The sequence below is a fragment of the Pagrus major genome, chromosome 11, assembly GCF_040436345.1.
Source record: "Pagrus major chromosome 11, Pma_NU_1.0".
In the NCBI taxonomy this organism is placed as follows: Eukaryota; Metazoa; Chordata; class Actinopteri; order Spariformes; family Sparidae; genus Pagrus; species Pagrus major.
The window spans coordinates 25758480-25776365 of NC_133225.1; the positions used below are offsets into that span (position 1 = coordinate 25758480).

Here is a 17886-nt window from a genome sequence, read left to right on the forward strand (position 1 = left end):
AATAGCACTCAATACGCACAGCAAGATTTTAATAGGCTGGGAATATATTTGTGCTCGGCGTACAGTATCTCAGCATAACAAGTATGTCATATGAATAGCTGTCTAAATGAAATTCTTCAAAGCTCCAATATCTCCTATACCTGCTTTTCATATTAAGAAGAAATTAAGCTCTTTGGGTAAAAGAAAGTCTCTTGAAATGTGACACCATGTCATGGTCCTGTCATTTTGTTTTCAATATGTGTGTGTATTTTTATGTCTTTTCTGGTTTTGTGTTGTCTTTTGCCCTTTTCCAGTGTTCTGTCTTCCCTCCTTCCCTTCCCTGTGTTTCTCCGCCTCAATCCACCTGCACCTCACCCCCTTGTTAGTTTTGTTTGTATTTAAGCCTGTGTGCTCCATGCTGTCTTTGTCAGTTCTCCCTGTGTAATCCTCCTGTGTCAATCACCTGTGTTTCACCTGAACCTGTTCCTGAGTCTTCCAGTGTCCAGCTGGTTTTGTGTTTTTCCTGATTTAAACTTTGCTTTTGGTTGGTACTTTATATTTTGGCATTTTTGTGGTTTTTTGGATTATATGTTTTTTTGAATTATTCTGCTTTTTTGTAAAATAAAGCTTGCCATTTGTTCCTTATCCTGCATGCCTCCTGTGTGTTTCTACAATTGGGTCCTCAAAATACTTTTGCAAAACCAAACAACAACACATTTAAATTTGTTGCTGGGAAAGGACAGGAGCAGAAGTTTTGAAGAGGAGAGGAGTACAGGAAAATAAATAAAATAAGCAAAGAAGGAAGGATATAAGGAAAGACATTAGAGGAAAGAGAAGTAGAAGTAGAAGACAGGACAGGAGTTTTGTAAAATGATGGTATTTTGAAGTTGCAATAGCTCTCTGCACTTCCTCCCTTAGGTCTAGAAAAATAACTAAAACACGGAACTTAGTCTTCAAAGCACAGCTGAATGGGGAAAAAAATAAATGGATAAATAAAAAAACAGCACAAGAAAAAAAAGATTGAGGAAAATGCTCTTTTGAGAAAGTGTGTGGGGAAAAAGTAAAAAAAAAAAATTTAAAAATGAAGACGTTTTGGAGCCATTTCTCCATATTGTATATTGTGGCAACCACTACGCAATGATCTTTCCTTCTGGGTTTTATTTAGATTAAAGTGTTTGCTGACAGGAAAATACCAAAAGCAGGAGAGAACAAAAACAGTGGAACAATGAGAGATGGCTTCACTCAAGGTCAAGTTTTATCAGTACTACTTGTATCTTCACAGGGCATACGGAACCCCTTTAGTTTATTTTCATTTAGCCTCGCTATTCCTGGTTGTTTTATGTCTTTCTGTTGTTGGCATTTTGGAAAAAAACATTATTAATTCTGTGATATCTCTTTGAGCAGAACTCTTGATTTATTAATAAGAGAATACAATTAGCTCCCTACTGGCACTCAGACAAGACTGCTCTGAGTGAGGGGAGAAAACAACGCATGAAAACTCAGAATCACAAAGAAATTTCTTAATACACACCGACGAATAAACACACAGAAATGCTAACCAGTGCGCACACACACAGGTGTTTCTTCGCACACCTGGGAAAGCATCCATATCACAGCACATCATTTGACATGCACACACATCAATCTAATCACAGAGTCTAATCAGGTTATTTGTTATTGTTTCAGACAGTTTTAATAAGTGGATCCTTTGGCTTATACATAAATTATTCAAGACTTTGTTACCAGGGAGTGTTGTTGTGTTTTGGTTATAGTCTATTTTTTTAGGGTTTGCACTCTTGGATCGAGTAGTCATTAAACGTAACCGGTACATGGAGCAACCATGATGAGAGCCCATGATGCCCAATTTGCTATGCAAGCCCCATCACCTGTAGTGCCTCATATAATCAGTTTGCTGTGGCTGCTTTGTCTTTGTCTTTGCTTTGAACTGCCCTAGAAACAAAATAGCACTTTTCCTGCATGTCTTACCCTTGGGCTGCCTTTGTTCATGAAACACCACCAAGTCCAGGGGGTTGTTGAGGTGCTCTGCCACCTTCACAACATCATGTCCTGTCAGTCGGTTGGCACTGTAGATCGCTTCTTCCTCTAAGTCCGTCCAATATACACGATCCTGGATAGAATGAGATTTAGAAAAAATACATACCAGCTTTAGAACCCTTCAATATAGTTAAAGGTGCAACGTGTAAGAATTTAAGTTTAAAACATTCAAAAATTAATTAAAATCAGCAACAGAATGTGACGAAATAAGAGTTTTGACATTATGACAAACTTCTATGTATTGTGTTGTAGAAGTGTCAACTGAAGCTAGCATGCTAACCAGCTAGCCCCCTGTCCTCTGTCCGGACGGATAGCTGCACAGCTAACTGAGCTAACTGCAGCTTCAGTTGTCCACTTTTTGTTGTTTGGAGTATAAATTTGAGAGGTAGACAATTCTTACGTATTGCACCTTTAATTCATAATCCTGAAAGAATAAATGATTCAGTTTTCAGGAAAACACGACAGATGTAATATCTGACTGACAATTTAACACCTTATATGGCAGTATACATGCCAGTCACTGGCTGTCATGACAGACTGGCATAAAAGGTGTCTATGGTAATGGGTCTTAAACTTATATTTATCTCTGCAAAGTAGCAATTATTTTGCAATATTCAAGCTGTGATGGGTCTTTCTTGGCAGATTAGATAGCTCAGCAGGTTTGAAGAAATTAGGAAGTGATTTTGTTACCAGCAGACTTGGATTGGGGTCTCAAAGAGAAGAACATCTTCCAAAGCAAGCTCTGAGCAGGGTGCTCATTTTAAACAATATTGCCCATAAGTTTCAACCAAGAAAGTTATTTAGTTTTATCAAGCAGCTTGACATTGTTGCTGAAATTGTTCAGAGTGTAGATGAACTAAATACTTTTTTTATTTGCATCACAATGAATGAAAGTTTGTTTCCCCATGTCCAACCATTTATTTGTTGTAATTGTCATTTGTCCTGCCAACTCCAATATTCTACCATATACCATGCGACATAAAACATTGTGAGTTTACAAATGCAATTAATTTCTTTATAATGAATGGCTTTTCAATTGTAAATATGGCAAACTGCAATTGTTCAAGGAAAGTCCACTTGGGAGCCCTGTATTGCAAGTTTGTTGGTGGTGAAAGGTTGCAAACAGAAGAGCAACAAAGATTTGCAAACATCTACAGTTAATTGCAGAGATATAAGCTCATCCTAACAGTGCCTGTATGATTAAACTCTCATGTGCTTTGATGATGAACTGGTTTTGATTGTAACGAGGGAATCTAATTACTGCCTAGGTGAAAATACTTCCCTGGGATGTTCATATAGTTGCCTCAGGTTATTATGGTCAAAGTAGAAGTCCGAATCTCGACTCAGTGACAAGTTTGAATTATGTTTAGGTTTGTGGATTTACAATTTGACAGAAGAGACACATTTAAAGGAGTTGTTTTGTGCCTGGGGTAACTTTAATTACATTTTTAATCAAAGGCATATGTAAAATGACAGTTTTGAAGGCAAACATTGTATTGAGTGAAGTAAGGTTTAAAAGGACTGAATAAGTTATATTGGGGCAATGGGGAGTGTTTCCATTCTCCTCTGACACTTTGAGCCACCAAAACTCAATTCTGACAATCAGTCAATTCATGCTGAGCAATTATTTTTGAGATATTTCAACGAACTAAAGATTGTCAGATTGAGGATGCTATGTGGATTGTAAAACCCCTTGAGGCATATTGGTCATTTCGGGCTATATAAATAAAATGGACTTGATTTGACCTCTGCAGCTGAGCTTGTTGAGCGCATGCACGACTAAGACTTCTGCTGGCAGAGCAGACTGACTTCTTGTTGGCTCCCCACAAACATGAATGGGATAAAATAATTGTATTATTCGGTTCTCTTAGACTATCCAAATGGCATTGGATCAAATGGATTAAATTCTGATGGTAAAATAAGTAAATGCAGGGGATTTGTGTCACGCTGAAGAGCGTATTAATTTTATAACCAGTCCTTTTTCAATGTGTATGGGAAACATGCTTTTTGGTTCAGTGTCATCAGAAGGTGCCTGTGTGGCAACTATGGCAACAGTGATCCCCACTCCTCTTGTGAAATTGGGTAGTACACAACTCTGTGCTCCTGCTTCTGCATGCTAACTAACTAACTAGCTTTATTGTGTTCGGTTAAGTTGAATCGAGCTTAACTTTCATGTTGGTGCCCACAGGACTGGCACCTTTTTAAATTTCTGTTGCTCAGAAAGTGCTGGCAGCAACACTAGGTCCCATTTAAAATGAATATCAGTCTATTGGTGAGTAAGAAGCAGTGCATAATCAACAATACAGGTACCATTGGAGTGGTATCAGAAAACACTAATATGGGTCCTTTTGGAGGACATACTTTATTTTAATTGTTATTTGTATTGTTTGTTTTTCCATTTATTCTTTATCTATTATCATTTTACCTATATTCAATTGCTGTCTTGGTGTGCATTATTCTCTATATCCGTTTTTGTTTTCTAAAATATCCCATGTTTTTTTCAATCACTTGTAAAGCATTTAGACATGCATTTTTATGTGTTCAAAATGTACTATATGAATAAAGTTTGATTGATTGATACTGTATGTAGTAGGTACAAGGACAAGTTGCTGCTGATACAATAAAATGGCAGAAATTGCAACAACACTAGAAAACATGACATCCATGATGACTACATGCCTGGTAGATATACCTCCATCTTAATGGTTAAGTCCATTGTGTATAGTATAAAAAAAAAAATTGCTCCTGTTTTCTTGGAAATAAAGGCATAACTACTGCCAACCTTGACCTGTGAGATTATCTTTCACTTACGCTTCATTCTCGATTTCTCTTTCCCTCTCTAACACCTCCTCACAATCTTCTTTTGTGATACTACAGGGTAACAGGACACGCTGCGCAAATGGTTACGGCACTTGGTTTCCATGGCAACCACTGAATGCTCTATCTACACTGACACACACCAATTAAGAAAAACACAGGATCATAAGAAGGTTAAAAAAATACAGAAAAGCCATTTTAGGAGGTGAGTGTGAGACAGAGAGATGAAATAGTAACGATTGCTCCTATAAGCACTTTTTTCCCCCCATCAGGCTTGGGTTGTGTTTACAGTACAGTCTCTTTAAAGGGCAAAGACCTATAGGGATCCAACCACAGATTTGTCTGGTCTGTGTATTTGTGTATGTCTGTATATTTGTGTATGTCCAGTGTGGTTCAGTTATAGCTATAATCCAAGCTCTCCCTTTGTCCCGGTATATCAGCGGACTTAACCTTTTCTCTCACCGTCTCTCTTTCCATCTTTCACTGAGCTCTCTATCGCTCCATCTCAGCCTCACTCAGAATCAGATAACCTTTACTCGTATGACAGTAGTGCTGAAACAATGAAAGACAAATATCAGCCACGGTGATAAAACATTACTCAAACCTATCATTCCATCTCTCCCTTTGCCTTTCTATCTCTGTGGATGTCTTTCTCCATCCCTGTCAATCTCTGCCTCTGTTTTTCACTTTCAATTTCTCTTCTGTCAATCTCTGCATCCGTCACCTTGAATGATTCAAACAGCAATGCGGACCTGAGCAGGTCAATGCTCTTTGTTGTGGAATCAAGGTGAATGTTCAATGTGTTGAAGGATAGGCACATGCACAAGCTCTCCTGAACACATGGCATTGCATCACTTCAGTCAGGGCTGTGTCTGTCTGCTGTTGTCAAGGTGATGAGACTACATCTAAATGGATATGAGGTCTTTTTAAGGGCAAAGGGAGAACAGACCTTGATGATTTTGTCAAGATTTTGTCCCAGAAGAACCTTCTGACAAATGCTGGGCCCTTTTGATTGACACATCTGCCCAATGAGCTCTCGGTGCCTCCTGCATACTCGGATGTCACGCCAGAATATTATAAATGAAATCTCAAACAAAGCCAACCCACTCAACTTTTGAAGCCTTTGATTTTTTTGGGTTTGATTTGTATTCTTTGTTGTATCAGCCCCGGTTATGAAAAAATAAAGTAGGCTTGGTGATAAATCTGTGTAGGAATCAAATGATGTTAGGAGACATTTTGTGTTAATCTCCACTAAGCTGCAGAAGAGTATTAAATCCTGTTACACCCACGCAGGTGTTTCTAGTTATTTCAGCTGATTAGAACTCTTATCTGGACTGTGGGTGTGGACAGATAGGGCCTGACTGACATTTTCATCACTGTTCTGTTAAAGCTGTGGTCACACATTCTACAGCGTCAATACTCACTTCTGCTGTCATTCATTTAAAGGTGCAGTGTGTGTTGCCTCTAATTAGAGCATGGAAACCAAAAAACTGGAAGGTATGTCACGGTTCGGGTCAGGTTTGGTCACTTTTGACATTGTTGTTTGACATTTGGTGCTGAGCAATAAGCAATTTTGATGGACTGAGGCAAATATGACCACACTTCAAAGGCTCAGAATGAAAATGGCAATATTTGGGGTGATAACAATGTATTTCAAAGGAAGCAGATCAGAGGGTCAGCTCAAGGAGGAGAAATTAGTTTTGGTGAACTTTGGCTAGCAAATGTATGCTGTTGACCAATAGCAACCTGTCATTACAGTGCCAACCTTTAAGAGGACAGAGACCCAGAGAGTCCAAAATAGAGGAAGCTACTGGAGCTTATTAGCTGTGTTGCATCCTTCACTTTTTATCTAACCTCCTCTATCAGAGACTACAGCAGTTCACCAACAAGCCCTGTGAATAGTCACTATATCATCAAGCACCCTGCGCCACCTATTTTTAGAGGACAAGCGAATGTCACTTTGGGACAACTGTAGTTAGGTAAGCTCATGTAATTCCCAGGACAGCTCTATCCCCACCTTCATACTGAGCAGAGGGCTCATCAAATACATGAAAATATACCTGTGTAGGTGTGTAGGACTGTTGCACCATGATTAAATCCTCCAACAGCGCCGAGTTCATGGCAAAAGGACACCATTATTTTCTTTCTTCCTGACTGTGTTATATCGTCTTTCTCTCTCAATCCCCATCCCCCTCTTTGCTTCGTCTTCCCAAACTCGTCTCATCTCCTCCTCTATCCCCTCTAGTCAAACAAAGCGGGGATAAAGAGTAAGGCAATGATACTAAAGCCAGAGAAAGAGAAAACACTACTCTCTGCAAGCCTCTGCGATCTACATTTCCTCAGGGCTTGGTGTCTAGGCAGGGGGTTGACACTGACTGGAAGGGTTTGTATGTGTATGTCTTTTTATGTGTGTGTTTGGTGGTGGCGTGTTCAGACTTTGACATAGAAACCCTGTGTCTTTCCTCTGCAGTGCATTAGTAAATCTACATCAGTATGGATATGAAGTTTGCAGATGATATGCTTGAGTGGAATGACTGCAACATTCACAGTGTATAGTTTAGGAATATGAGAGGCCATACATGCCATAATACGCACTTCAAAACACATTTGTGAAGCCCCATATCTCTCGTAGGAACTATTGTATGGTTATGTATGTATTGAAAAGTAATGCTTATGAGTGGGGATTTAATGCTTAAAATAATTGATTTTGGGCTACACAGCCTCCACAACAGTCCCCATTCACAATAACTGTCTACAATTGTTGCAAAGCTTTACATGACCTTGTACATGTTATTTTTGTGTCGTTCCCACATAACTTTAAAGTGCATATTAATGGTATATCTAAGTTTTCGTGTTAATACTGACAGTAGTCAGATTTAAGGCTGCAACAAATAATGTTTTTGTAACTATCAATTAATCCGCAGATTGTTTTTTGACAATCAACTGATCTATAAAATATTATAAAAAGTGCCTGTTATAGCCAAAGGTTATGTTTTAATGTAGCTTGTTTTATTTGACCAAAAGTCCAGAACCCAAAGATATTCAGTTCACTATCATATATTAAAAAAAAAAAGCTAAAGAAATCCTCATATTTGAGAGGGCATTTTTGCTTGAAAATACTAACTGATAGTCAGAATGTGGCAGATTACTTTTCGATCATCATCTATTAGATTAATCATCGCAGCTCTCGTCAGATTCTGCCCCTGCAGCAGCTTTACTGTGCCTGAAGACCTCAGTTTGCTCTATACAAAAGCTGTAGTCCAATTCTGGAAACAACTATTGAATCACATTTAGGTTTTTTTTTTTGTAGCATTCAACCAAACCTCATCAAGAATAACACATTTCTCCCTAAATGCATTGCATCTTAATGGCTGCAGCGATTTCTATGGCGTTGTTATCACAGCCATCCATTACCAACAATTACTCTTTTTATCACATCTACATGTGAATACATGTTGCACTATTATGTACTGTGAAGAATGGCAAGTTACTGAACTGAGCTAAACTGGGCCTATAGCAGGGCCTATAGCAGTTGAAGCAAATCCAGGCAAAAATACACCATTTAGGCTCATTTCCCAGATAAGACGCAAACAATTAAATGGTCAAAAATAGTTCATTTCACAACTCAAACCATGCAACTCAGAAGAAACAAACTTCCCATTATCAGTCTGTTGGGACCGGGACAATCTGCTGCACTGCCAAAGGATTTTTAATTTGTTCTGTATCATAACCAACAGAACAAAGACCAGAAGAACTGAGGGCCATTGATCTCCAGGGATGAACTTTCAGTGCCTGAAATGCTGGTTTTCTTCCTCTTTTTGTTTTTTTACACGCACATATCCGAACACACATGCAGGCACACTCAGCTGGACATGATGGATGTCCCTTCTTCCCTTTGCTTCTCATCATCACAGTGTGCAGCAACGAGAGGAATGGAGAAAGCGCTTCCTACCGTTCACATTTCACCTCTTCCTCTCTCTCCCCCACATCCTCGCTTTGCTCTCCTCTGGTTCTCTTTTCCACCTTCCACATCATCTATACTTGATGGGCTCTAACAGACTGACTCACTCCTGCCTCAACAAATACACTCAAATTAGTTTCATCGATTGCTGTACTCTACTGTGGCTCCACACTCGTCAGCCCTTGAAAAGATAATGCCTTCAGTGGGTTTATCTTGCTACTATACTTTTAAAACATTTCTTCTCAATCAATCTCTGCGTCTGACAAAGTTCCTCCATTGACTTCTTACCATTCCTCAACTTCTTATGCTCTTACACTTCTTTTACCAGCCACTCACTAGAGTACTGTAATACATGCTACAGATGTGTACTAGCTCTGTACTTTAAACAGGACGACGTTAATACCAAGTACCGATTCGGGCTAAATCAATCTGTGGCAAGACAGTATAGAGAGAAAGAGAGAGAGCCAGACCACCTCACTCTTGCAGCTTGTTCTGGACACAGTGAGTAAGGGAAATGGTGAGCTGAGCCCTCGTAGCGGCTGCACATAACCTTAGCATGCCTGTAGCCAGTACCAAAAAATGTTAAACAGCCCATGGAAGCTGAAAGGTTAAGAGAAGCATCAACATCTTTGTCAACATCTTCAGGTAAATAATTAGCTAATTGGATATTTTGTTGTTTCACTGTCTTTGTTCTGTTAGCTTTGCATTTTTAATAGGTTAGCCTACACGCTTACATTTTTGATATTACAGAGTACTGCAAAAAGGTGCCCAGGTATTCTAGGTACTGGTTCAAATGAATGGTACCCATTCCTAGAAAATACCAGTACAATTACAGTAACAAGAAACACCAAAGGTATCTTTAAATGAACTGTTGTGTTCATAAAGAACATACTTGCATTCATTTTGCTGTATTTACAGCCCTTCATCTCTGATAAGAAAGTTATGAACCAAATATGACAAACTGTAGTTATAAATAACACCATAACAGTTAGAAACTCATGTCTAATGCTAAAATTTGGCCCACTGAAAATCGAAAAATACACTGCCAAGATGGGAATCAACAAGCAAGATATGAGAGTGTCACCCACAAGGCAGAGATAAGTGAGAACAGACCTATTTTTCTGTGTGTCTCTACTTTTGGAGGTCAAATAAGGACATTTGCATCTTGTCTGCCTTTCAGGTAGACACCTCCTACAAACCCTGGCAAGTGTTTGCAGGTGTTTCATGCCAAGTCCCAAAGTGGGAAAATGAAAATAAATACATATTTATGCTGCATTTTAAGGTAATCATCCAGTTGTTCCACATTGTTTTCTTTCATTATTGTGCTCAGCTTCATTGATGCTGTTCAAGCAAGCTGGGTTGAAATTGATTTCAACATCATCACGAATTAGTTGTTTTTATATGTATGTTGTACTTCTATGAGCCTGATATTTTCACAAGAAGGGGTTCGAATATATTTTTATGAGGCTAAAACCTTAGTGGTGCCCTTCAATATTTCAAGGGCTACAATGGTAGATTTTGCTTAACTGCTAATGGCAACATTTAATACCCCAAACTGGATATTTGGCTGCTTAAGAAAGCCCTAACTACAACGAATTAACTAAAAGCAACAGAAAAGCTACCTTGAAGGAACAAACAATCTGGTGTGCTCTGAAAAAGGGGAAATACTAAAGTAGTATAATACAAGTTGATCAAGTTCTACTTCTTTAATGAGCAAATTATCACTACACTAAGAGATTTAAAGCTCTCTAACACATTTGGTTGGGCTGATAACATCAATGCTGCTGTACCTCAAACACAGTGAGGGCGAAGGGGTGTGCCAGGTGGTGATGGGAGGACAGCAGCACTTTACGGTTGTCTCCATTCAGATCCACACTGGACAGCAGGTGCAGCTTGGAGTCCACCCAGTAGAGACGTCTGTTAGACAAGTCTGAGAAGATGGAGGAGGAAAAGAGAGAGAACAAAACCAAGGAGGGAAGGAAAACCAAGGAGGGAAAAGCAGACAAATGGAAAGAGAGAGGTCATTCCAAGAGAAAAGGCCTAGGGTGAGAGGTATATGAATCTAATGGCCCAGTAGCTACACCATCAATCTTCTTTGACATGACGGCTGAGGCCCTGCGCTGAGAAAACACAGATGTGATTGTAATATTGCCGCTTGACTTCTTTGCTGAGGAAAATATATGTGACCTTGAGCAAATTGATTAGTCTTGCTGGACTTTCTTTAAAGGAACACGTCGCCGTTTTACAATTCTATCACCATTTAATGGGCTCCGATACTGTTTACTTTAGGATTCAGCAGGACAAAGTCATGCTGTGGTTGATTTGAAAATGTTCAGATTCTATCAAATTTGACAGTGAGGGACACAGTAATTCAAGTATGACTTTGCTTTTAACAGTTGTGCATGAATAAAGACTTGCAGGAAAGTTTATACATCTTTCCTCTCAAACAATTTGCTACATACATTTCAAGTATGTAGTTAACAAGTAGATTAACATAGACTCAATGTAGTCTGCAAACTTAGCATAGTAAAAGCCTAATGAGATATCAGTGTGTTAAAAGGGTTAGGGTTAGGTAAGCCTGGCCCACTGTAATCTGGACATTGATCACATTCACATTGGAAAAGTGCCTCAGCAAATGTTTGCTTCCCTTCAAGAAAGGGAAAAGTAACATATTCTTTGAGAACTTAAGAACATTTCTCTCATTTTCCTGGTGGGTGACCCTGTTTTAAAACCAGCACTGTATGGTCATGCCTCTCCGCACAGACTAGCTTTGAAAAGTAGCCATTGGTCAGGGGCAAAAGAGGCGAAAACAAGGATGACACAGATATAAATACCGACCTTTACCTGGAAGAGTTTATTTATAGAATTTGTTGGAAAAGGTCAAGTGTCTGTAATACTGTGATGTCTGAAAAGCAGTAAGTACAGGTAGAGTAGAAAACAATACTGGAGAATAAAAAGACCCTCAGCTTTGTACATTTTAAATCAAACTATATTAGATGGGACATTCTTGAAAAACCAAAAACCAAAAAATGAAATGTTCACCAGTAAGGAATTTAATTTAGCATTTATTTCAACTAAACCAGAGTTGGCGTTTGTTGGCAAAGTGAGCCGAACCAAGATGGTTTTGGTGAGTTTTACAGTTTCTGTTGAGTTCGAATGAAGTATGTTCTTTGATGATAAAATTATATTATATGGAATCTGGATTTTGTGAGAGCAACGTAGCTGCTATTTCTGGTAAAAAAAGAAAGAAAAAAAGGATCTTATTCTTCAACAAAAAGGTCCGTCTCTGTCGGGATCCTTTCAGTAATGCTGTCAGACACTTAGAATAACAATCTAAGCATGTCAGTGGCAAAAACAAGTACTTTTAGTGCTTCCCCACAAGGATTACCTGGCAGCCATTGCAGTCCGTGTCCCGGCCGCTGAATGACGCAATATACTGGACTGAGCCGAAACTTTCAGATTCTAGTAATTTACCCACCAAAATAGGGCTTCACTTAAATTCAAACATTCCAGAGTTGCACAATAATGGCAATAACAACACTGTGATTTCCCTTTTAATATGATAAGGAAGCCAAAAAAATGTCTACTTTAAAAAAGGAGGACTCTGATCACATGCTACAGTATGTAATAGGCAAGTCAGCTGAGGAAACTTAAAAAAGAACTGATTCAACATAATAATGTCAAAAAAGCAGAAAGAGCTCACCTCTCCTGACTCAGACAATCACCTGGTCTGTTCACTGCTCTGTATGAAATCAATGACCAAGGGAAAATAACTCAGCCCTTCTTCCAAGGCAGTATACTGCAAGTCTGGCCAAGTCTCTCATTCTCCTTACTTTAAAAAATAATTTGTTTTCATACAGATGTAGTGACACCTCAATTCCACAGAGTGTGGCGACTGTGTGCGTCTCTTTCCCCTCAGGCAAGGGCAGCAGAGAAAAATTGGCTATTGCCATGGAGGGAGTTGAATGGGATGACGGGAGGTATCGACAACACAGAGTCTGGCTTATTAATTCGGAGGCCCGTGTTCACCGGCTTGATTGATGAGAGCCAGACACAAACTGAGCTATAACAATAAGAGCTACTCAGGGGTTGCAGCACCCCTAGACTGTTTTCTTCTCTCAGCTCTCGCTGTTTGTCTCTCTTTGTTTCTTTCCCTCTCTGCATCTCTCTTAATGTCTCTTACTTTGTGTTGAACTTACTCAAACCATTTTTTTTCTGTTTCCAAAACATTAAAAACATTACAATTTTGTTTAAAAAACTCCTTTTAAAACGGATCGATTTTGCTGCCCCTGTATCTTCTGCCACTCTTAATGCCCTCTTGCATGTTCAAAGCTCCATGTGTTCTGTCCTTACTACCAACTTACCCAGAGTAATTCCATTGGGCCACTCGATGTGCTCCGACACCAGAACTTGTCGGTCCACTCCGTTCAACCCAGACTTCTCAATTTTAGCCTGATCTCCCCAGTCTGACCAGTACATAAACCTGTGGAAAGATACATCGACCAGTTAGTCATTGACATGCACAAAAAAAGCCCCATTTTCAAGAGCAGTGACTAGGTTTTCATATATACAATGTTGACTCATATGTGACTGAATCTCCTGTACTATCACACAATGTCCCTTTCTGACTCCGTCTCCATCTCATTTTCCCTCCAAAATCAAAAAGTTTCACTTCTGAAACAGGCCTTGGAGACACTAAAGGAAAGTCGATACTGTGCAGAACAGCAGGTACTGGAACCGTGCTCCACTGTTCAATGTGTGTGTCCATGAAAGCTGGCCTTCATTTGCATGTATTTCATGCTTTTTAGCTTTGTAGAGTTGTGGAAAGAGTACTTTGGGGAACTAAAGACATCCGAGAGAAAGAGGCAAATAAAGCAGACAAGAGTCACGTCGTATTTCCAAATACTTGTTAAGCTTTGCAGCACTACAAATAGTGTTGGTACGGTGTAGTAAAAATGTTTTAAAGCCTACTTTTCAAGCAAATTTATTTCCCTATAAAAGCTCTGGCTCTTCTCCTATTCAGAGATTGACAATGATGCCCAAAGGCTTATCCGGCCACACTCGCACTCCCACTCAATCTTTCCTCACTGTTTTACTCAACTCCTTGGCCATGTTGTCGTGCTTTGTCCATCTGTCTAAAACTCTCTCCCAAACTCCCCTGAAACTTCTCCCTCTCACCCTTGGTGTGGATCCACCGCGATGGCCCTCGGCTCGCTCAGCTCAGTGGCGATCAGCACTTTTCTCTTCCGGCCGTCTCCTGTGGCGACAGAGATGCTCTTGTTGCCCGAGTCTGTCCAGTAGATGTTCTTGTGGACCCAGTCGACAGCCAGACCCTCGGGGGAGTGGAGGGAGTCGATGAGAGTCACCTGCTGCGATGAGTCACTGGCCTTGTTGATGTAAGCACTAGTGAGAAGTAGAGATGATCTGTGTCATTCAGGGTTAATGAAATTATGACATACCTGCTAATTTAGGCAGAAAGAGGCTGACAAAAGACTAAAATATCACAAAAGTTGGATTTGTTACTGTCTATTCTGCTCTCCTTTTCTTGTGGTTAAATACTTGAGTGTATTATGTGTCTTAGTAGCTGCACACAATGGGGAACAGGTAATCTTTTCTCTTGATAACACCATGTCAGGGTCACCCAAACCTGACACCAGGCCTCTCACCTAACTGCACCACCAAGGGAGAAAGAAACTGTCTTCATCTATCAGCAGCCTTCAGAACAACCTGCCTCATTCTTTGTTTTTGTCACTCTGTGTCTCTCTGTCTCTTTTCCTCAATCTCTCTTCATTTCCTCCAAGTTTCCCGCTTGCCTTCTGTCCATTTTTCAGTCTCCATTTATACTGTTCTCTCTTCCTTTCCTACCTAACATCTTCAGACGTAGCGCATCATTGTCTTCACTACACGAGGGCTATAAAACAAGTGAATACGGGACAACCTTGTTAGAAGGTTTGGAAGCGCAACATCCTAATTTACACCCCGTTGTCACGTGTTAGCAGAGCGTACAAGAACGAGGTGCAGATGGGAGGAGCAGCTTAACCAAAGGAGAAGGCTGGTGGGGTACATGGAGTGAGGGATGAGGAAGAGATGGATGAGTCAGGGACTTGGAAGCAGATTGTGTTGTTAATTGGCTGTGTTACTGTTTGTCACTGCAGACATATTCATCTATTGGGGGAAGGTTAGCCTGCTGCTGTCTTGTGATAGATAAACTAAGTCTTCTCTCTCATGTCCTGGGTTTTATAGCATGGATCCAACACCTGTCTCTCATGCAGAGAAATTAAAATGAGGGCTGGAGCAAATCCCTCATGTTGATGCAACAGTGGTTGAATTATGAACTGTAGATTACAGAAAGCCGTGGGAATAAAATATATAAATTATTCTCTTTATACACCCTAGAGTACAGACTCTTGTAGATAAAATGCATAAAATACCATAATTCCTCCACTATTTGCCTTGACTTTGACAGAATATTGGTATTATTCATTGCGTCCTTATTTCTATTTAGAAATATTCAGACAGACTGCAATGAACAGGTTGGAGGGATGACCGGAGGGCAGACTGGAATAAGGAATAAGACAGAGACAGATGAGTCTTAGACCACAGCACAGATTGCATCTTTAATTGGCTGCATTATTGTTTGCAAGAGACATCTCCATCACAGGGAGAAGCTAACAAGTCTTCGACCCGTAGCTTGCTAATAACTATGAATTAGCCTGAAAAACCACACTGTCACGGTCAGGGACAATGAGGACGAATTGCTTTTAAAAACACAGATGTTTCCAGTTGGAAAAAAGGCTCCTTATCAGAAGAAAAAGAACTCCACTGGAAAGTAAGATGCTTAGGTAAAAGGTGATTGCCCAAACCAATCAGTGCACACCCGCAAACATCATTTAGAGTCGACACAGAAGTTGTTGTGGCAGTTGCTTAGAGCAGTTAACTTAATGTTGTTTCACAAAGATCAAATATATCGGTTGATTAAAGAGATTTTAGTGTTACAGTAGTTGACTTAACAACAACCTGCACAGCTGGCATCCGTGCATTTTTGTGACCATTTTATTGATACTATCATTTATGGATGTAGCTTGGTAGCAAGGTAGCTATGAAGAAAGATGATTTATCATTCCATTCTGATTTTCAGAGGGAATCTTACAATGAACACCAGAGCCATAAAAAATAATTCGAAAAAGGAAACTTGGGCAGTAATTTAGAGATGTGCAACAAGGCAAGGTGAATGGAGGAACAGGCTGAAAAAATTTACATTTATAGCTTGTGACATAGCAGACAAGTAGCACTGTGACTTTTGCAAAAGTACAACAGAAGAAGCATAATCAATCGACACAATCAAAAGGAGCAGATGTCTAAAAATGTACTTGCACGTTGCAAGTTTTGGATGGTATAACAGTCCTTCAAAATGATATCATACAACACAAACTCAGCAGCATAAATACACAAAGCCAATTGTATACTCCAATGCTTTTGGGTGTAATAATGATATAACATCTTTAAAGGATGAGAGGGAGGAAAACACAACCAAGAACAACTGCAAGTCGATTTAACAGTATTAAGTCACTTGTTGCAGGCCATTTAAAATGCATGAGTGTGTGTTTATTGCTGCTTCCAAACAAGAGTTCATCATGACGAATGAGTTCATTTGTCCTTTCTCTGTCACAAGCCCTTGAGTTTGTGTGGAAGTATGTGTCTGTGTGAGTGTGTGTATGCAGATGAGTAATGGCGGTGATTATTGAGGCAGTGAAATTAGAGAGAGCATATGGCTCAGCTGAGATGATAGAAGGCCCCTCCCACTACCTGCCAGCCATCAGGGTGACACACACACACACGCACACGCACACACACACGTGCACACACACCCAAGATCAAAGTAATGATATACCTACAGTTTGTGTAATGGTGTGTGTGCACATACTGTATGTGTGTGAAGGGCAAACAGCTCCACCTTTTACTGTCAGACAGATGACACAGCCCTCCAGGTGTGACTGACACACACCCACCCACACACACGCACACACACACACACAGCCCCCAGGTGTGTCTGTCCCGCAACCAGAAGGTGTGACAGGTTGAAACAGAGAAGATGGATGAATAGAGGACAAACAGTGACAGAGTGGCTCAAGACTGAGGAGGGAGTGTTATCCAAACTCCTAAAGTCATTCATGTTCATTTAGATAGACTGCTCTACGAGTCCAAATACTTTTCTTTTCACTTTTGACATGTTGTAAACATGTGCAACTTGCATGAAATGCTCTGGTAACCCCAATTCCATATTTTGAGCATTCAACAACTTTCCCAGTCTTTTGTCGCCCCGTCTCAGTGTGTTCGAAATTAATCAATGAAGAACAAATCAATGAAAATGATGAGGTGAAATATTAAATAAATTGTCTTTATACTGTTTTCTATAAGCATTCTTTTCTATTTATGTTTTATGCAGCATCCCAACTTTTTTTTGCAATCAGGGTTGTAAATATCAAACAAATCATATGTACTGTACATTGTGTGTATATGTGTGTGTATGTGTGTGTGTGCGTGTGCACCTGTATATCTTGCGATGATACAGATCACACCAGAACATCTTGTTGGTGGACACGTCTACATCCAGGGCGACTGCGTTCTTCAGCGTGGGAACCACCTGTGCGTATTCACTCTTCAGCAGGTCAATGCGACGGATCTCATGACGGTTGGTGAACATCAGGTACGGACTCAATCCTGGTGGAGAGGTAAAAGACATTCGTGTCACGAGTTTATTTACTCTTTGACATTGGCAAGATTGGACAAAGAGGCCACCAAGCTCAGGAGGTGGGTAGAGACCCTTGACAGCCATTAACCTACTATTGTAACCCCAAAGGAGTGCATTTATCATTCTCAACCCACTCTCTACTAGACATGGCTCATTTGCAATTTTGTCAATCATGAGTGTGCTGACCTTGACACTGATACATAAATTGTAGCACACACCCCAAACCTGTTAAAGGTGATCCTGTATATTTGCATCTTTGTTAATGTGCAGTCCCCACTGTTCCTGAGCCTCAGACAGGCAAGGTCACATTGACTTTGTGCCA

General features: G+C 40.0%; 1 protein-coding gene across 2 annotated transcripts in view; it reads right to left on the reverse strand.

The window, feature by feature from the left end:
• lrp8 (low density lipoprotein receptor-related protein 8, apolipoprotein e receptor) overlaps nucleotides 1–17886 on the reverse strand; it is a 185364-nt gene that overhangs the window by 17866 nt on the left and 149612 nt on the right. For both annotated transcript variants that reach the window (XM_073477218.1, XM_073477217.1), the window contains exons 10-14: nucleotides 17362–17533; nucleotides 13991–14215; nucleotides 13177–13295; nucleotides 10603–10742; nucleotides 1966–2107 (exon numbers count right to left, since the gene is read on the reverse strand). In XM_073477218.1, coding sequence (XP_073333319.1) covers nucleotides 1966–2107; nucleotides 10603–10742; nucleotides 13177–13295; nucleotides 13991–14215; nucleotides 17362–17533 — 798 coding nt within the window. The remainder of the gene's footprint in view (nucleotides 1–1965; nucleotides 2108–10602; nucleotides 10743–13176; nucleotides 13296–13990; nucleotides 14216–17361; nucleotides 17534–17886) is intronic.